The sequence below is a fragment of the Dermacentor andersoni genome, chromosome 2 (genome assembly GCF_023375885.2).
Source record: "Dermacentor andersoni chromosome 2, qqDerAnde1_hic_scaffold, whole genome shotgun sequence".
Classification (NCBI taxonomy): Eukaryota; Metazoa; Arthropoda; class Arachnida; order Ixodida; family Ixodidae; genus Dermacentor; species Dermacentor andersoni.
Window position 1 is genome coordinate 112,016,636 of NC_092815.1, and position 21,435 is coordinate 112,038,070.

The following is a 21,435-nucleotide window of genomic DNA, read 5'->3' on the forward strand; positions in this document are numbered from 1 at the left end:
TGCCGATACCTCTCCTGCTTATACACTGCGATAACCTTGACGTCACGCTATTTTTCACCGCGAGCGTTCTAATCTGTTCCGTATTTTGACATCTGCGCCGCCGCACTGCTACCCGTACGTGATCACGCACAAAACAAACGAAACCCATTGTCTATGTGTTAGTTAGAAATCGCTAAGTCCGTTTCTTTTGTCGGACGCCGAAAAAACTACGGAAGGTTTGTCATATACAGCTTTCACTGTAAAAACAAGGCGGCTGTGTCGCATTCCCCCGCCCCCCTGCTTACTCCCCCAATCGTCCCACTGATCGAAACGATTCGTCCACTTTGTGTGCTTGAGTTTGGTTGGCTTACTACTCGCGCTGCGCGATTTCCATCGTTTAGCCTTTTTACGGCGTCTTCGCTCTGCAAGAAATTAAAAGTTCGCTGCCACTGTTAGTGACACGTCGTGGCCGACGCTTAGGCACACCGATGAAGTTGGTCGGTGCCGGCCCTTCCTAGCGAAATCCCGTGACATGGAAGTTCGTTTTGTCTCAGCTGAAAGCTACAAAGATTTTGGCTTGCATACCGACTGATTTCTGTACGCCTCCGCGACATTTTCTTTTTTTCGTGCGCTTAGCCATTTGCGTGTATCGTTCCTTCAATGGCACAGACAATCATCGTGCAGCAGCGTGTTCCTGTTTTGTGCGCGTCTGCTGCAACCGTCGGCCAAGTGTAGCCGTGAATACAAGCATGATCCACATGACGGGAGGAGGAGGAGGAACTTTATTATTGCAGAAACCGTTGCGCGCTTTATTCCTGGGTGGTTCCCTCTGACAGGGCTCCACTGGCGATCGCGGCTCGCCGGGTCTGGTCGAGGGTCGCCAGTTTGCTTCCCAAATCCAGTTCGGAGAGTTTCGCCTCCCAAGACCACGTAGTGAGTGTGTGTTGCGACTCGTGGCGAAATTGCGTCGCCCGGACTGACGGGCTGGACCCGCAGGACACTGTCACATGTGACCTCATAATCGGCCGTATGACCAAGTGGTCGCACACTTTCAGCAGAGCGGACGTATACACACTGGCTACCCGCCATTACACGATGCAACAACGGACACTGCACTTGAAAAAAAAAAAAAATTCTGCATATTGACTTTCCTTCGGCGAGAGCAAGGATTTTGTCGAGAATATTTTGTTTTTCCCGTTAAATGCTGGCAATTTCTTCACGTACGCATGAATTTAAGCAGTTCCCATCAATGCTCCATCCTCATTGTTTGACACGTACAGAGACAACAAATCGTCAACCGAGGTGGTAGGCTGAAATCATTTTGGTTATAAACTAACAAGCTACTTAATTCCCAGAACAAACCCATTCGTTGGCTCCAGGGCTAAGAATGCCGGCGCCGAGCCCGCGGGTCATGGGGAGGGGAGGGGCATATTTGGAGTGATTGCGTGGGTGGGTGCGTGAATGTAGGCGTGTGTGTTTTTTTGCGTTCCAACTTGTTTTACCATGATGAGTTACTAACTAGCTCGATAGCAAGCTATTACTTCGTACGTAAGTAGGCGCTTCGCCTTGAACGATTTCTCCCTATCTCTCCTATTCTGCGTCGCAATTCGACGCAAAGAAAGAATACAAACTCGGTTTTGCACTTTATTATTCTTTATTACACATACAGACAAATCCACAAACACACATGGCGGCATACGCAGAACATCGACGGAACATCTTGTTTTGTACAAATATGGCGGTGCGCGACAACGTTGTATCGCAGATCACGTAGTTCGGCAGTTTTATTTACAAAGAACCAACGCAGATCTGGTCCAGAACGGTGCTGGTCTCACGCGTCGTGCGAAAATGGCGAGTCACAAATGTTGCGGTGTGACATGGGCTTGTTATCCTTTAATGAGTTGATGGAATTATACGAAAAAAAAAAAAGAAGACAGGGAAACTTCGAAAAGAATCATTGACCTATCGTGAAGAATCATGCCAGTCCACACCAGAGCTTAAAATCCAAAAATTCTTTTTTTAAAAGTCTGGACTTATCTGCCATTTATTCACTAATCTTCAACGCATTTAGTGCTAAGAACCTCGTGTTTTAATTGTTTCTTTTTTTCGCATAGCTTCAAGCAAAATGATGCCACAGGCAATAACTTACACTAAACATAGATGAGAAATAAACTAGATTTACTTTTGTCATTTTTTTTGTCAGAGTGATAAGTGCAAATGTTCGTGGTGTGGATCTCGGTGAAAGTTTTACACAATGCAAAAATCTCGCTAGCACTCAGTTAAAAACATGCACATTGCCGAAAATCAGACGACTAAAGTCGATTTCCAATGTCAATAAACAATTAACACGAGCCTCGAGCCTGCACACCTACGGTAATAACGTGACTCGACTAACAGTGGGCGCAAACTCGGGCTCGCCTTTTTTTTTTTGGCATGCGGTCGTTTTTCATGCTTTAGGCATTCGCACAATGGATTTCTTAACTTAAAGGACTAGTTGCATTCCTGATTCAGTCTGGTCGCGACCACCATACATATCGCGCCCTGTCTTCGGCGGTCCGCAAGGCGGCGGGGCCTTCTCAAAAGTTAGGGTTAGGAAGCTGCGATGTTCAACTGGCTCAGTGACTTGACCAACGTGGCGTCCGTGTTGAGGAACTTCCGCTCGTCCAGGTGCCAGAGCGACACGTTGCTCGTGTACAGCTTGAGCGTGTCCACGTAGTTCTCGAGCGTATCCGGCGTCACCTGGAACAGCGTCCACGTCTCCTGGCGACACGCCTGGTACTCCTTCTCGATCACCATGGCGACGTCCGCCGTCGTCACGGGAATGATCTGCGGGTGAGGCAGGAGAAGAGCACGGTTGGCACACTACCGCGAGTCACTGTGCCTTTCGTATACCTGTTCCGGCAGTGGTTTCTTTATTTTATTTCACTGATCGGGCGTTAATCGTCCAATGACGGCGAGTCCTTGTTCGTCCAGTGAGGACCTGTTATGCTTGCGTGTTGCAAGACGCAAAAGTTTCCTCCTTATACCATTACTCATTAACTCAGTTTCCTCATTTACTCTTTATACATTATTATAGGTGTACATACGGTGCTTGGTCCGCCCCGTGGCTATCAACTCTGACGGAGGCAAATGAAGTTTTCGCGGCAAGCAAGCATGACAATTGTGACGGATGACGTGGAAACTTCATGCAATAAACTAATAACTATGACTGTCGAACTCGGTATTATTACATATAGATGCAAAATCAAGTGCAGTAGAAAAAAAGAAACTGTCAACATCCCTGTAATGACGCGCAACCCCATGACCCAAGCAATTTTTCTACACTGAAATGAGAATCATCAAGGTGTCCACAGCGCAATGAAAGCGTTCCGCGCACCTTGTAGACGAGTTCGGCGGTCTTGTCCATGGCGACCTTCCAGAGTCGCAGAAGGGCGTCGTTGAGGTCGTTGATGCTCTGCAGCGTCGGCTGGCGCCACAGGTCAGGGTCGAAGTCCTTGGCCACTGTGTCACCCAGTTGCACCCATAGCAGCACCACGGAGCACATGCTCTTTAGGAGGCCCGGCTCGCGGCCCTGCATCGCGTCGAAGCAGGTCTCCAGGCTGGCCATCACCTTGCCCCACGCGGCGGCATACAGCTGCCGAAGGTCTTCCAGGAGAACCAGCAGTCGCCTGCACGACAGCGGACGACGAAGAGAGGACAGCGGCGTGGTTATTTATTTACAATCCTACATATCGCTCAGGAGTCATATTAGTAAGCGCGAGGGGCGGGGGTTAGGGGTTAGACATTTAGAAACAGAGGTTATGCACCCACACACTAAAAGCCTTCCCTCCCCTCCCTCCGCCCCAAGAAAGCAACTACAAAGGACATAAAGATAAAAAATGTTGCGACACCACGTACCACGTAATAGCACAGAAATCTAGGCATCCACTATAAGCCTAGAACCCAACTAAAGACATAACTGAAAGGCTGGTAAGACAATGAGTAATAACAATTACGATTAACGATTGCAGCAGTGCTAACAGCGGCAGGAAACGACAGAGTCAGTGGATTTACGGTGTATTTGCACACACCGCACTATTTCTTTTTTTCACACGACCCTTTTCTGAGAAAGTTTAGTTTATTTGAGTGATTTATCTATAGTTGCATTCTGCGCATTGTATGGCAAGTGGTAGCGTTATCTTGTTCGCGCTCGTGTTCTGAGAGTCTCTCTGTAACGTGTTTAGAGCTCGTGTAGAAAAGGGAATGCTATGTATCTACTCAGTATATGCATATCTACAAAACAATCGGAGGACGAGTGGAAGAGAGGGAAAGACTGAGGTTAGCCAGTGCATAGGCCGGCTGTCTGCTCTGTGTTGAGGTAGTGGGGTAAAGGGAATTAAACATGACAGATGGAGTCATGAGTTAAAAAGAAAGAAAGAATATTTATGTAACGAGAGCGTATAGGAGACATGCACGCATGTAAAACACGAATCCTCCGCTATGCAAGGAGTCACCGACAGCGCATGCACGCACCAACGTCTCCTTTTTACCACGTCAAAAACATAACATTGAAGAATAACAGAATTATATCTAGCCATTACCAAATTTTACTTTTCATGTTCTTACATTGTTATCTCTTTTTTTCTGAGAGGCGCTTGTGGCTTTCGATTTCATTCCTAGATAAGATGACGCTACACATGCAACGTATACACCGGAAAGCACATGCGTAGTTGTAGCCCACGGTAAGACATTTATTACCAAGGACGATCAGGCACAATGTAGGTCAGATCAACAGCAAAAACGCGCAGGACGAGGTCACAATAGAAGGTTAATTTTGAAACGTGATCCCGTGCTACAGGTTTCGTGCACCTTCCATCTGTGTGACTGTTACGCTTTCAGACGCATGTTCGGGCTGAGCGACGGAGCCCTGTCACCCACGTGTGCTTTTCTAGGGCGTTATATCGTTTACTTGAATCGGCGCTCGGATAGCGATTCCTTTGTGGTACACGCGTCAACGAGCACATTTACCTGACGTTTTGCTGCCTTGCCCAACCTGACATACCTGTAGGTCTAGATCCTTAAGGTTTAATTTAAATGTGAGTATACGAGGTCAGATATACATTTCCGTCTCCCCTAAAATATGATTTCCGCTACGGGTCAACCTCGAGGTCAGGACCATAGGCACAGCGACATAAGACAACTGTTGAGCAATCGCGGATAGTTCACGCGGTAGTTAGCGCCTTTGACTCCGTAACGCGGGCCATGCTCGTTTAATTCTCTACCTACCTACCCCCTCCCTTTCTCCCCCTTCTTTCTATTCCCCTTCTTCCTTTCCCCAGCGTAGGGCAGCCAACCGGACTCATGCCTGGTTAACATTACCGCCTTCCTTTCTCTTTCTCTCTCTCTCTTACTACAACACACACACACACATAATTATATATATATATATATATATATATATATATATATATATATATATATATATATATATACACACACACACAGAGAGAGAGAGGGGGAGGGAGGGGGAGAGAGAGAGGAATGTAACTTAATTTTGACGTTTTACGCCCAAAACCGCGATCTACGGTAAGCCGTAGTGGGTGACTCGGGATTAATTTCATAACCTGGGGTTCTCTAAAGTGCGCCTACATGCAAGTAAAGGGGAGTTTTTTGCATCCCCATTGAAATGTGGCCGCCGCGGTTGGAATCGAAACCGAGACGTCGATCTCCGCAGCGCCACAGCCGCACTGGACTACCACGGCGGGTCGCCACGATCCAATCGTGCCAAGTTGAAGTGTGCACTGGCTTGGACGTCGAAGCCCGGTCTTTCCGTGAAATTCAACACGATTTCACTGTTCCAAAAAAACGAACTGCCTCCTCTGTCATCGTTCGTTTATATAAAGTATCAGTAAACGAGTGAAACGCGGTAGAAATTTTCATCCGAGTATATGGTATCGATTTCATGATTTCGCAGTGGAGGCGGCACAGATTTTCGGCCAATCTTACGTACGTGTTGTAAAAAGAGTTTTGGGCAAATCAGAATCGATCACAACCCGTCTATATAGACCGTTTTTTCGTAGGCGCCGCCATATTGTGAACGCAGTAGCGCCGCCTATGAGCAGCGCCATACTGGCTTGGGTGAAAGCGGTGTTTTGCATGGCAGGTATGATACGCTCGGCGGTAGGTTCTGGCGCTTGTTTTCGCGGTGGTGCGGTTTGTTTAGTATGACGTGCGTCTTCTACGTGGTAAATGGTTCTGTGAGACGTGCTGAAGTGGTTTAAGTCGTCGTGGCCGGAATTTCTGCTGGCGTTGAGGTGGACGGAACACGCAGCGCGATGTGTGCGCGCATATTTGAGCCTACAATCAGCTTCGGAGATCAATTGTGTATTTCTGAATGTTCCATTCGCTAATATGACCTTATTGCAATATTATCCTTTATTTCTAAGCTGCGGTTTAGGAGCCATGAAACATACGCGACGATCGTAACAGCGTGGGTACCGTTCTGCTACGATAGGAGCTGTGATATTATACTTTGACAAGCGTTCAAACTGTTCGCTGCAGGTTACATTGCGTGACTACTTGGTTCGATGGATGAGGTTTCCGCCCCTGAATAAAATAGTTTTGGCAAGTAATAGCAGCATACCTTACAGTCTGAATTAAGCTTGTCCAGCAAAGAGACTGTTTACGAACTGCGCGAGCGTCCTAAGCAATGGTAGGTGCTGGATTACATATATCTTTGTTCTATATACCGTGTGGTCCAAGCATACGGCATCAGCAGTTATATATTTATAAACGTTGTGCGGCGTGACAATGCGAGGTCGTATTGCGGCGTTAGCCCGTTTTCTCTTGGTTTTTCGAAAAAGAGAATGATAACCGAATTTTTTTTTCGGTTGTGTTCGTTCCGTTCTCTATGACGCACTCACACGTATTACGGAAATTTTGTTCTCAATAATAGGCATCGCATTCTTTTGATGCGATCCCTCTCATATATTATGGCTCTATACAGGTCAAAAAGGCAATGCCGAAGCGCACATCTTACATATGTATCGTGCTAGTGGTTCACGAACCGCAGTGATCGCTGTGTTGAGCAGCGCCATCGGCCTCATGCGCAAGAAGGCTAGCGTAGACATATGGTAATTCGAAGCCTACTAGACTTGAAATGTGCGACAACGATGCCGGTGCATTACAAATATTTGATAGCGCCTGCAGCTTAGATGTTTCGTGGCCGCCTTGGGTTGGCCGTGCACGAGCATGCGCTCTTATACTTTGTTTTTCTCTCTACGCCAAGCGACCAGATAGTGAGCAGATTTACCATTTCATGCTGCTAGTACAGAGACACCGGTTTTCTTTGTTGAATTAAAACCGATATAAGCAAAATAGTTCACAACACATACACACACCGCGACTGATAATGTGCGTACACCGCGGCTGATAAAGCGCGTCACATTTTTGAGCCCCCATGAGATATTTCCGCCTACTGTAGTTACCGATGCACCAAAAGGCTTCCCTGACAACCTTATATGAACGGAGATGGCGTAAATTTCATAAAGTACCATTTAAAACATCTCGAAATCGTTCCGCAGCACGCGACAGCAATACTTTCAAGCAGCGCCGCGCCGGATCGCCCAAGCCAGAGAGGAGGAAAGGCTCTCCGCGCGCCCTATCCTCCTCGCCCGATGAAAAGGTCTATAGCCTCTAGTGAGCGCGCGTGAAGCTGGCATGTGAAATGACGTCATCTGAACGCTTTCTTTCCCTGTCATCAGAGTTATTTCCCTCTCCTGCGGCTTTTGTGCCGTGTGTTCAAAGATCATCGATGCCGCTTTCAGGTAGGTATTACTTGCTCTCGACCGATTTGTTTAATGCCACGATAAATACTAGAAGGTGGTGTGCGCTCTCCCTCTGCACGTTGCGAAACCGTTACACTACATTGCATTGCCCTATGAACAAAATGGTCAACTTCGCGCACTCTATCGACATATCCTGCCCAAGAAAGACCCAAGCAAATGAATATACCCCGCAGTCCGCGACATTACGCTGTCATCATCGGTGCCGTAGTTTCGGCGAAGGATTAAGAACGACAACGTTGTTTGCCCTTAATTTTCATTAGCTAAACTAGTTCAGAGAGAGTTCTGAAAGTATGATACATGTAGATAGCGTATGTATACACACGCTTTCATACATACTCGTAGTTATGCAGAGTGAGTGTGTGCGCACGCGTGTGCGGCGTATGTCTTCTTGCGTGCTTATCAGGAACACTGATAAAATCGGACTCCATCTTTTACGTTCCGTTTTCCCACCTTTTACCCCACTGTATATAGTGGCAGTTCAGAGGCACGTTCCTACAGTCAACCTCTCCGCTTTTCCTTTCACAGATGGATGGAGAAAACTTTTATTCGAAACCAATGGCTGGTGGTTTCTTCAGTTGCGGGAGGCGACTGGCGATTAATCGGCTCGGAGTCCCTGCTCCCTGGCAGCGTTCTGCTGCTGCGCACGAACTGGCGGGTTCGATTTCTGACTGCGGCAGCCGTATTTGAAATGAGCCGAGACTTCAAAACACACTATAGTGTAGCTAGGTTACAGGTGCACTTTAAAGAACAACAGTTGATCCAGCGTTATACTTTCGAGGCGTTAAAACACAGTCACTCAGTCAGTTCGGAAAGGTTTTGATGTTAAACAGACGTTGTTTAGAATGTTTTAACTTCTTTTAGCCCTCACTCTCGTATCGCCGCTCTCGAACTGCGCTGCTTCACAAAGGCGGAGACTGGGCGCAGAGTGGACAAGACTGATTACCGTGTCTCCCGATTTCCGTCAGCGTACGACTTGCTGCAGACGAAGTGCATGGGCGACTTCCGGGGCTGCATCTTCCGCTGGCCGCACACCAGGGCCCACTTGATAACCTTCTTGAGGCCCATGGCAATACCTGAGAAGTAAGGAAACGACGTTTCCTTGAAGAGGGATCGCTGTTTATTTCTTAAATTCAAATTAAGACATAGCAGAAAGGACCATATGCGTCGGTGCAACCGCGCATCGTGCAAGAACTCCGCGCAGTTTATGTAGTTGGAGTCTCCTTTAACACAGGTGAAGAAGTCAGCCGGCCCGTAACTGCGGAGGCGAGGCCTTCTGCGCAAGGGCTCCTGGATGTGTCTTATGCGCTCGCTTTTCGACGAGCATTCTTAAATAATATGAGTACGTAAGAGTTTGGCATCATGTGTGACGTGGGTCACGACCTCCGACCTAGTTAAACAGTACGTAAATTAGGCTGGCACAAACAAACAAACAAACAAACAAACAAACAAACAAACAAACAAACAAACAAACACTATGAAGCGAACAATAAAACCGAAACAGAAACAAGAACTTTATCGCGGTCACGAATATTCAAGCACCCACATTGTAGGTCCCAACACACACACGCACACCTCAGAAAGTAATCGAATTAAGCTGAAATAAGCACACTGTACTTCACGCTAAGCACTTAAAGCAAGAGCACAGAAGTGAAATAGAAATAATTTCGAAGCGCAGCCACTGTCAGTTTATATTCCGTTCGAGTATAAACATTGCAACACAGGAACATGCGCCTAGGAAATTGCTGGCCCAGTTTTAAATGCCTTAGCACACGTTAAGCTAATGATTGTGGTTTCGTACGCCTAGTAGAGGGTACGAATGTGGGGATCTTCACTTCCAAAGAAGCAGCGGCCAGGAGAGAATTATCAAGCTAACGGCGCGCGAGCAGAACTTTTTCATTTTCAAAACAGAAGCTTTTATACGATTCACGGACAAGTACAATGCAAAAGAAAACGGGCAATAAATATAACTGAATCGACATGAACGAAATCTACACTAGAGGCACAGAAAAGAAAAAGAAAAGAAAGCGAAGATAGTGCGGATCCTATGTTGTCGGGCTTCCACGTTCCAAGTTTAGAAAACTTGGCCTGTAATTTGTGTACGGGCTACTTACTGGCCAAAGCTAGAACTACCAGTCTGATCTAAACATGCCGCGCAAGGTGGTACACCTTGCGGAACTAAATATTTTGAATCTATCCATGTATGGGTATAGTTGTCAAAAATGAACCCAGCGTTAACGCAGCATGAGGTAGCTATGGCCAATTTGCATACCACGATATTAGATCGTGCGTTGAGCCTATTCGCGTTGTGCTTTTGAACGTACGCCTTTAAACTGCAATCGGAAATGCGCTGGACGGAAGGTGTAGGGGTGCCTCTAATTAAATCTGACGTCTGGTGTGTATATATTGCTTCCCGAGTTATGCTCGGAGGTTCCGTGTTTGCGTGCAGAAAGAGAAAAAAAAAACATTTTAATTAGGTCACAGCGAGAGATTCAATCAGTGCTTTTATAAACAGCAAATTGAGACTCGCTCGAGCAAATGTCATTTCACACGCTCGTACGATCTGTCATATAGCAATGTCAGGCAAAGGCGTGCTTGTATACGTGGATGTCGCATTGCTTCAATTTCGTAATCTGGTAAATAACAAAGCAAAAAAAAGGAAAGAAAGAAACTCATGTTTTTCTTTGTCGTCTGCACGTGATATTCAAGTGCATTTTGCTCATGTTATGAGAGGTGCTTTTCAGAATTTTATTACACAGCCTATCGCGTTCTTGATATTGGCGTACCTATATCAAAAACGCATGAACACTCCTTAATGCGCCGTAGCGTACGATGATCTATTTGTCATTGCGATGTCGCATATTTTTCTGTTTCATACTTTTCATAGCATTACGCGGACTTTCGAAGTAGCAAGCTTTGAAATTATTCGTTTTAGAAGGCTCTGTGCTCTTCCGCAAATTTAGGTTGGCTATAATGGTACTTCCGTAAGTTAGGAACGAAAAACGAACTGCACATTAACATATCTATGATGTTCGCAAGCGACAAAGAAGACTTAAAAAGTCAGTATTTTTGTCGCTGTACGTCACACACAACGGTGCGGATGTTACGTACAATGAAGTAAGCGGGGCGAAGAACAAAGTTATTTAATGCCGAAATATTCCTTATGACAACTTTATTATTATGCGATAATGCGTTTCCTTGACGCATATCTGCTTAACACCAGAACACCCGATGTACCGCTCTTAAAGGCTTATTTTAATACCTCCCAATGCCACGTTAAACACGGGAAACTTAACGTAAAGCCCATTGTGGATAGTTGAGGAAACCGACTAATTATTTCTTACACTAATTTTAATTATAGCCCAAATAAGATCGTAGTGTTAGCTGTATTGGCCACTTTCCTTATGACGTGCAATGACCCACTGCCCATTTCCCTATTCCTATGCCCAACTCGCGAAATCAGAGCTGCGGCGTATACCGAACTTAACTTATGCGCCATACCACAACCTGTATGGACGGAGGCCTATATAATTTGCTGGGAGCCACCGTTTCGAATGGAAGACCCAGAAATGTGAAAATTCAGAAAAAAAGGTCTCTATCGCCGAAAAAAAAAGTCAGGCTTGAGTTGCTGGAAACGTTTTCTCCTTGACCATATTCGAGTTCTTCGTTTAAGCGTGCGCATTATTATATACTTGCCTCTCGCGAATTTTTCTTAGTCTGCGCTCGGAACTTGAATGCATAAATCTCGTTTTAGCGTACTATGCTGCCTAAAGTTTGTATGGAACTGATTTACTGAAGCAAAATCCGTCGGGCTTATGCTATCTTCTTTAGTCGACCTCGGACTAGCCGATGAGGCTATGGGTCCTACCAGTGTTTTGCATTACCTTACTGCGTTGCATACAAATTAATTGAATATATATTGCTTAATTGCTCTCTCAATTACGATTTCATTGTTTTGTTGTACGAATGCACTCCTCGTAGCTAAACATAAGGTGAACAAATCGTTATAATTCGCTTTGATGCGGAACGATGTTACAGCTATCGGGGGCTCAGGCTGGCATATGCCCGTGCGGCCCAATTATATGGAGCAGCACGAGATTACATTCTCGAGGTTCGGAAGAAAAGAGAAACCAGCTGCGCGAGTTAGCTCCATGGTTTTTTTTTTTGCTACCCCCCCCTCCACCCTCACCCCAGCCCACGATGGAAGAATACTTCCCCAGCCCTAGACCCACGCGAGTACGTCAAACGTCCGTCGCACGTGCGGTACATACGTGTCGTTCGATCGCGTATGCATGCAGCCAGAGACAGCAGCGTTCGCGCCACACGCGAGCGATACGGGCGGCACAAATCAACGGTCGTCCCCAAACGAGGCCTGACAGCGACACGACGCGGTTTGGACGGCATATATAGTAAAGACGCGAGGGAACAAAAGCAGGGCTGGGAAGAAGAAGGAAAGCATTCACGTAGGTAGCACTCGAAAATGTGTTTTCTGTTCTTTGCTGTTGAAACTAAGAACACAGCACGACGGCAGCACCTGTTAGTATACCGAAATAGAAGAGGAAAACTGCAGGATCACTTTATTGAGTCGGAACTTGAGTGGATTAACGTGGAAAATTTCGGTCGGTTCTTAGCGAGACACTATAAGGAGAAGGGGTTAAGGTGAAGGGTTAAGCTGAATTAGAGCAAAAAGGGCCACTCTTGGCGCTAGAGGAAGCTTGCTATAAGCCATAAAAGACGCAAGACCAAAGGACGCGCGGTGACAACGCCGCTCTGAAGCTTCGGCGTCAGCTGCCGTGACGTCACTCATCCATGACACCATTTAAGCAGGCCGAGTTTTGCCAGTTTATCGGTGAAAGACTACATTTCATTCTAAATACCCCACAGAAAAAGTCTGCATTGAAAGCTTCGATAACTTTTCCTGCTTTGAAACGGCCCGTATAGGCGAGAAAATACTAAATTCACGACGCTACAACGGCGTGCATGCACTTTAGTTTAAGCGCAAAATTCAACGTATCAAAAATCGGGACTTCCAGTAAGCGCGCCTTCTTTCGCCAAATGAATGAACGTAGTTTTGACTGGCAAAGTATTTCTTCAAACCTTGACTTAGTGTAGCTCTTTCGTGCCCTCGTTCAGTATTCTAGGGACACCGCGAGGTGATTCTTAAAGTATCAAGCGAATAGAGAGATGCAACAGTTTTTAAGTGTACAAGCGCGAGCGTAGCCTATTTCTTTTTGTGTGAAGCTTTCGTGTTGCCATGCAAAATTTGGTTTCCTTGTGTTAAACACGCTGTATTGACGATGAAAAAGAAATTAGAGTGAGGCCACAGACGAAGACGACTGTTGAGCAACAACGATCATAGCCCAATAAGCCCACGCTAAGTTACGTTAATAGTTCCGGCGCTAACGTAGGCCATCTTGCATGTTTTGAGAAACGTAGAATGGCTCGGCGTTAAAATGCACCACGCAGCGAAACAGGTGAAATGGCGCAGGGGGCATAAGGTGAGAGATGCCAGCAAAAAAATAAGAAGGTCGAATGATCCTTTTCACTGTTTCCTAACAAGAAGCGGCTTTTCAGTGCATCTGGACAATTCATTGGGTCGAGGCATAAATGCGAGATTGCCAGTTCAAATCCACCCGGTGTACAGTATGTTTTTTTCTCGCTCACTCATTAAGTGGGTAGGAACACGGGAGGGAGGTCGCTCGTTAGGTACAACACGTTAGTGCACTTAAACAAATAAAGATTACTCAGGCAAGGTACAGATACAATAACTCGTAAGCCTTCGCTCCAAATTCACTTGGGGAGTATAGAAGAAATCGCATCAAGCATTAGGCGAACCGCGCATACAAGAAAACGACTGAGAACTTAACTGCATACAGCTAATATTGACTACCTAACATCCTGGGCTCACAGGCACAGAACAGCAATGCCAGCACGAGCAAAAAGGCGTTTCTTATCGCTGCGAAATCAGCGCCCGTCCTTTAAGGCTGAAGGAAGCTCTACAGTTCCGCGCGAAACCGTCCGGCTAGGTGCGCACCGGAACCGCAAGAGCGATAGCGAACACGGCGCCGGAGGACACGTGGACAGCCTTGCGCGCGTGTGCATGGAATTACGAATGCCGAGGAAAAGCCTGCCGCTGACGACAGCAGAATCGGCAAACTTCTTCGGCGCATCAGGACGTTTCAAGAGATGGCACGGTGCGCACACGCGTTGCAATGCTACACTTTATATTTCTTGTCAGGCAATCAGCACCAATTTAGCTTAATGATGCTGCGTTTCTTGGACGGTGACCTCAGCTGAGGTCGCTGCGAATGGCTTCAAAAGGCGCTGTAACGTTATTTCGAAGAGACCAGACAAAACGCGTGACACTGTATGGCTGACACAATGCGTTGCTGCGTCACAGACAGACTGCGTCGAGAAGCACCTCACCCAGACTATCCTAAATAGTTTCTCCTCTCTAATCAGTTGTACCACGCTTTTCTTTATCCGAGAAAGGGTAGCGAACCGAAGTATATTCTGTTTAACTTCCATGTCGTTATTATTTGATTATTAAGTTTATTTTATTTGATCTCTGTCTCCGACTGTTTTTCTCTACATCCATGGCGACGGGCGTACTAAAGCTTTAGTCGGTGTTGACTTCGATAGAGCTATTAGGCCATACTGCCATGCATTCAAGAAACTTATCCGCTAGCTGAAGAGTTCACATCCATGAGAAACCAGTGGCGTAAACAGATCGTTGTAATTGATGGAGTAAGTGCCACACAGTCTCGTGTAATTCGTACACCGCTGGCTTGCTATGTCCGGAGCTCCAGTGACGTAAGCACGCAAGAACATAGGTAGCCATTAACCAGTGACAATAATGAAGTGAATATGTAAGTATGTTTTTTTTTTTTTTTGAGCAGCAGCCATAACAGCTACACTGAGCCAAGAGTAGGCTAGTTTGGGCCGCAGTATCTGAAATACAATATCTATAAAAACAAAAGTATGAAGCTAAATGTCTTGTAACTACGATTTACCGGCAGACTCAAGACGGTAGTACACCTATAATTAAGCATGTATCGGAATATATTCTTCAATGAAACGAGAGAGTCGCCTCCAAGTAAAGAGCATGGTAAAATAATACGAGGGCATGAGTAGAATTCTACGAAAGTAGGTTTGGCAGGGTCAGTCGATTGGAAGCAAAAGAAAAGAAAGAAAGAATAAAATGAAGTGTGCGAGTTACTTGACGGTTCATCTTTTCAATGCATCATCGGTTGGTGTGACGGAACCAAATTTTGCACGGTGACACGAAAAGTAAAGACTTCATGAACTGTTACCAAGCGAACACTTGGAATGCGGTAAGTTGGGCCACAACGGAGCGAGCCCTTGCCCGCCTCTATCATCATGTCCTTCTGTGCACGAGACTTCGCACGATGTGTAAAGTTTTTTTTTTTTTTTTTTTTCAGAAGCTCTGATCTTATACCTTATGGCCTAGTGTAGAACTTCGAGACCTTGAGGCCTCGGTCTGTCCACTGATCGCCTTAATAGTGTCTGTTCCGTGGATAAGTGCTACGACGTCAGTAGACAAAAAGAAAAGAAAGAAAGCTCAAGTGCAATCTCAGGGACTTCTAAATGGAAAAAAAAAAGAAGTTGCGTACCTTCGGAAAGAACACATAAGCGGCAAATTAAGCATGACAGAGCTGCTGATTAGCGTTCTCAAGCATCTTAGTGAGAATCTTGAGTGTTCCGAGGTCAGAGCAACTGACGAAGTTTCGAGAGAACATTTGCAAAATAGCTTTTGGTTGGACGTTGTTACTGCTTTAGACAGATTTCACGGCGCAGGACTTGTGTTTCACGTTTATATCTGCGTTTCGCAAAACATGCTTATAAGAACAGAGCATGCAAAAGGTCCGGAGACCGTACCGGGACCCCCTATATGAATTCACAGAAGCTAATTATAAACAAGAGGAAGAAAACTCGGTTATGACAAGATAAATTTAAACAAGACCTACCGAGCCAATGTAACAGTACAAATATATAAATAAATTTCCCTAAAAGACAAAACCAGAAATTTAAGTAAAACATAGAAACGCCTGCTAACAGTGCCAGTGTAGAAGTGAAGTCACCGAACCAACAATTGCGCAGCATTATCGCATAAAGCTTACAAAATACTCATCCGATAACCTTAGCTATTCAAAAAGAACTTTTTAGGAGATTTTTAAACATAGAAAGAGACTGATGTTTTGGTGGGATGATATCTTAAGCAACTTAGTTGAAACTCCATAGACAAAACGAAGCAAGGACATTCATTGTTGGTAATAAAGGATAGCTGGTCAGCTTACCAGGTAGCGAAGACCATTGAAAGCAAACTACCTTTAACAAGTTGTCATCCGACTTCACGCAATGCCTATGACACGAGAAGAACCTGTCAGCACCATGCACGCACACGCGCCAATGATACGATGTCACAGCTTAAAGTTCACTCACTGAGCGACCATTCCTCCAGCACAGCGCGCCTCGAATGAACTGAACGCGCAGTCTTCCATTCTTTCCCACCGCATACTCCTTTTTTCTTTTCTTTCTTCTTGTTGCTGGCGCAGAAACACAGTTGGGAAAGACAACGAAGTATCGGCTGGGAGGCGCGCTCGTAATGAACAAACCTCGATGCATCGCATCCGATCTGCCGAGCCATTGTGAGCGACATTCCACGAATATCAAAGAGCATACCCCGCAGTTCGGGCGAGCGAACGCAGCAATAGGAGACGAAGTAACGAAAGAAAGAAATGAAAGAAAGAGAGAAAGGAAAAGAACGTCGTGATCGCATCAGACACGTGAAAGCCACGCGTTTCGCGTGTGCATGCCTCGGCACCTGCGAACGGAAATCGCGCCCTCACCCTTGACTTCCGGGAAGTCACGTGACGGGACACGGTGCATTAACAGCGCCAATCGCTGACATTACGGTCGACCTTTTTATAGCCAGTTTTTTGTTGTTTTTTTACCCTTTTGCAGATGCCGTGGCTCCACCTGGCGACAAGAACGTTGACAGGTGAGGGCGTAGTTGCAGTTACTGTCATGCGGAATGGATGCGGTACCAATGTCAACGGAGAGAAAGGACAGCGCAGGCTATGTACGAAACTTACGCGAACGTCGTTTCACAGGCATCCCCGGATTTGGGGTCACGCAAGATGGAATGAATAATGTAAACGCTCCCATAACTCGACCACGAAAGTGATGCATAGTAAAGCGCCGTCCTTACGTGCGCACACGTGATCGCATTATGGGGTTGAGAGGTCGATGCAGTAATGTGTTCACATGTAGACTCCTGTCGTATTCGACAGCTCGTGTCGGAGTGCCCTGGTCGTACTGTGAAAGTCTCGAAAGATTAAATATGTATTGCAAGAACAAGGAAATGTACAGTGGCGACAATCTGCCTTCACATAGGCGCCATTGGAGCCCGCTTAACTAAAGCTTATTCATCTTACACTACATTTGTAGCGCTTCCAAGGTTCTCTTAAACGACCAACTGAATGCGAAACTCGATTCTATAACGCCCTCTATGAAGCTTTCCGAAATGACGACGAGCTAGACTCGTTAGATTTCGTATCGGCATCGCAACTTCGAGAAAAATGAAGAAGACTCATTCATGACCCTGCAAAAGCAATACTTGCGAAGGTAGATTGCTTGTCAAGCACTGGTGGTTTAATCCTGCCGCAGAAATATGTTCAGGCAAACGTGATTACACCAACCGGAAAGCGATACATAAATGTGAACGCACAATGCTATAACTTGTCATTGTTTAGAAGCGAACGCATGCAAGATACTGCACATTCACTGGGCACACTACGGACGCGAGTCAAGGAGAAAGCGTAGCACAGCTACGCGAATTGATAGTTCAGCGCTGTTTCTCTGAACCTGCAGAATATACTGGGCGTAGGTATGAATTGGTATATTGGTGGTTGATTGCGGCGCCATGCATATTTTTTTAGCACAACTTATTTGTTCCCCAGTAGAATCCCCAACGTGCTCGCAGGGGTATCTACTATACTGGATGAATGAGTTAAAGGTCACCAAGCGGGCCAGGAAAACAGCAAGCGGGCAAGAGGAAAGGCTCAGACAAAACGCACCGATTGAGTGAAAAAAAGAAGTACGATTGCACGAAAACCAATTTTATGCCAATATGTGCGTGGGAATAGCCCAGGACCCGTACAATTTAGCACCGGACTATGTACTGCCCGCCCCGGACAATCTTAAGACTGATGGGAGTTTGCTGAACTATTTCAACGTAGCAGCACAGCTGCAACTAATGGCAGAAACGTAAATCCTCGACACAAACAGCCACGCAGGGAAAAAAGAAAGGGGGGGGGGGGGGTTCCGCAAATTAGCGCGCGATCGTACCTGTAGAAATTCGCTGTCGGACCTCCGGCGATATTGGGCGCATTTCCTTTCGTGCAGCTTTGCCGTCAACGCGTTCGATGTTGCGCGCACTTGAACCCCGCGTTCGAGCGTCTTGCGCAAGACTGGGGCAGAACGAAGCGCAGTGGTGGGTATATGTGTTACCCGTGCCGCATTTCGAAACGCACGCAGTGCCCGTGACTGCGAGCCCTCATCTCTGCACAAACATTTAAAAAAAAAAATCGGCGATAGCAGCAGGCTGCACAAACAAGCGGGTGCGCCCCCGATGAGACAGCTGCGCGCACAGCCGAGCTACACAGCTACACAGTGGGGCGCCTGGCCGAACGTCAAGGCCTACAAGGTCGCCCGGGCGCACGCAGGCATTGCACGGCTGACGGGCTGGCGCGCGATTGCACACTCCGGATCTCTCCATTTGCAACCAAGACGAAACTCAAAGCTCAGAAAGCGCAACATTGACAGAGGTGACAGAATGACCGAGGAAAGGAGAACATGTTCGCGCGGTGAAGACCAATGGAAACGGCGGTGAAAAATCAAAAGAATACGAAGAACTAGTAGAAGATGGTCTTAGCACTGAATGACAAAGTCGGTGAAAGCTTATCTACGTTTCTTAGGTTTTTAAAATTTTTGGTAATAATTACTAACCCCCCTCCCCCCCCCCCCCCCCCAAAAAAAAGCTCGTAGAACTGAATGGCGGCAAAAGTAACTATTACTAGCATTGTTTAATGGTGCAATGGCTGCAGCGGCCATTCAGAGTCAACGTTATGAGATAAATGTGCAGAGGTCCTACAGAGTTCTCAATAAGTCTCTCGTTCACCGTGTTCAAAAACAAACTCCGTCATAGTCTACTGATGAGGCTGTGATTAGCAATGCTGGCATGATGCACAATAGGTTAGAAAAGGTTGTTGTAGAGTACGCATTAAAAAAAAAAGGAAAGAAGCGAAAACCAACTCTACGGCGCACGTCGTGTAGCTGCAGGAAGAGCGGCCTTGCATTTTGCAGCTTCGAGTTGTATCACTGTGGAACTTTACGTTTGCGAACTATTTCGTTTGCGAGCTATATTCGTTAACGGAGATGTTTGCCTGGTCGCGTGTTTCTATTTACGTCCAAGCCCAGTGCTCGACTGCTGCGCCACCATGCGCCGCTCGCGTGTACCACGTTTCTAGGTACTTTTTCCCCGAAGCGCCACGGCGAGCGTCCTAGATCCTTGTAGGTACTTGGTGGGACTAGGGAGACGTTATGCCTGGGCTCACAATCTGCTCGCCCAGCTGTTGCTAAGAGAAAATAGGTTTTTCAAAACACGCTGGCCTAGGCTATTTCGAAACAAAGAAAGATAAAGGAACAAGGATAAAGAGGAAAGATGCTTAAGAAGGCAGGGAGGTTAACCAGAGCCAATTCCAGTTGGCTACCCTGCACAGGGGGAAGGGTTAAGGGGGATAAAAAGAAAAAGAGTGCAAGGTGGAGATAGAGCGAAAGAGACGAACAGGAACAAACCGCGTACACTACAGAGCGGTAGGAGGCGGCGTTTTTAAAGTCTATCGTGAAGCCCGTAGACCGCAAGAACCTTAATAACGCGGGTATGGCCTTCAGCACGGCTACCTCTGGCGGCGACGACCCCGGTTTCCATCCCTTCAGTGCCTTTTTTTTTTTTTTGCGAATACTGTAAACGTTTGACCACATAACCGTCTGTGGATTACATGAGTTAGTCACTTAGCCATCGCGGAAGGGGAGACTGCCTCTCGAATGAAAGGAAGCAAGAAAGGAACAAGAAATAGCGTAACTCGTCAGACGAACCTTAACCACGTGATCTACACGGAAGCTCTGCACCGCGGGCGTATTACCCGCGTCAAACAGCACACTCGCAGGTGTGGAGCTCGCTCGTTAACGTTGCCGTTCAGCTTCAGCCCCGGAGTTTTCGGTGACAAGCTTTACGCGGGCAGGAAACGAGAAAGACCGAGGAACGAGTTGAGGGCGGGGCTGGCTAGACGGGCCACTTTTTTTTTTTACTGTCCCGTGCGATAGCTCTGTAAAAGCGCCTTTATCTTATCTTTATACCCGAACACTTGTCACGCCAGCAGGCTGGCCCCCTCACAGGTAACTGGTGAAGGCTGGGCGGGCGCAGAGAATGAAGGCGGACTAGAATTTTCTGCCCGATTGTCCCGTAACGTTCTTTCTGTAAAAATGGCGCACCTGCTTTGCAAGGGCACGGATTCGTGAGCGCGTGGCCGGAAGTATGCGAAGGTACGCGGTGCGCCCACCGTCAGCGTATTACGCGTTGCCGGCCACGCAACGCAGGACGTCTCGCACCTGTGCTAGGAACACGGACGCTGCACCAGCGGTGCTGCCACTGTCCTTGGACCCTGGCAGCTACTGCACCGAAACCTTTAGAACAATCACTTGGCCTTTGGTCAAATGATGGCTTGCGCAGAAGAACACTTTTTGACCTTAAGTTCCATCCATCACGCAATAAAAACTCGGCAGCTGCGCGTGAAAGCGAAACATTAAAAGCGACAGCAAGGCTCAGCGTAGCGCCTAGGGCGCCTCAGAACATTACGCTAGCGTGGCGAGCGTTGCCGTCAGGGGCATTGCAGGTGCCGCGCCTTGACGGCTGCACGAGATGATATACCAAAGGAAAGCCATTGGCGGTCGTCAGCGCCCAAGGAAAAAAAAAAGTAGATAGACTTAGATCGACGTTTAACATCCGTTTCTGCTCAGACTAGTGTATATGCAGCCTCCTTGTGCAACGCGGCCTAGTATTCCCGCAGCTTCTCGGAAAAAAAAAGAACAAGAAAAGAAAAAAAGAAAAACGCGAATGTTTGCGCGTGCAAAGATGGCGCCAGCAGTGGAAGCCAGAACGCGACACCCTGGCTCCACCCAGCAAAGTCGAACGAGCTGAGCGTGACGGTGCAACCACTTGGCTTGGTCACTCTTTGCAGCCAAACCCACCGCGCGTCTCTGGAGGCCTATAAACGCCCACGCGCGCGGGCCCCCCATATGAGCTTCGATAACCTAACGGCACGACGGCGCGGACGCTCCTTCCAGCGTCCGTACGTGTAATTGCTGTCGCAATAATAATGAACAATACTTGCGATGCGGTGAATTTGGACGTAGTACTTTGTTCACGATGCACGCAGGGCCGACGTTCGTGCCACCATGTGCGCTGCACATGCACGAGTGCGCGTTTGTGATAACCATGCGTTTGTCTGATAACCACACGTTTGTGATAACCAGCGTTGTCTGTAACGTT

General features: G+C 47.0%; 1 protein-coding gene across 3 annotated transcripts in view; it reads right to left on the reverse strand.

Moving 5' to 3' along the window:
* Positions 1-1,614: 1,614 nt before the first annotated feature.
* The window catches only part of LOC126541384 (uncharacterized), a 54,324-nt gene continuing 34,503 nt past the window's right edge, over positions 1,615-21,435 (reverse strand). Inside the window, exons 1-4 of one of the 3 annotated variants that reach the window (XM_050188145.3) lie at positions 18,174-18,234; positions 8,749-8,878; positions 3,356-3,647; positions 1,615-2,805 (exon numbers count right to left, since the gene is read on the reverse strand). In XM_050188145.3, the coding sequence (XP_050044102.1) occupies positions 2,569-2,805; positions 3,356-3,647; positions 8,749-8,878; positions 18,174-18,216 (702 nt within the window). In that variant the 5' untranslated portion in view covers positions 18,217-18,234 and the 3' untranslated portion in view covers positions 1,615-2,568. Of the gene's footprint in view, positions 2,806-3,355; positions 3,648-8,748; positions 8,879-16,265; positions 16,486-18,173; positions 18,235-21,435 lie in introns of those variants that run through there. The other 2 variants (XM_055076570.1, XM_050188146.3) reach the window with 2 other exon arrangements.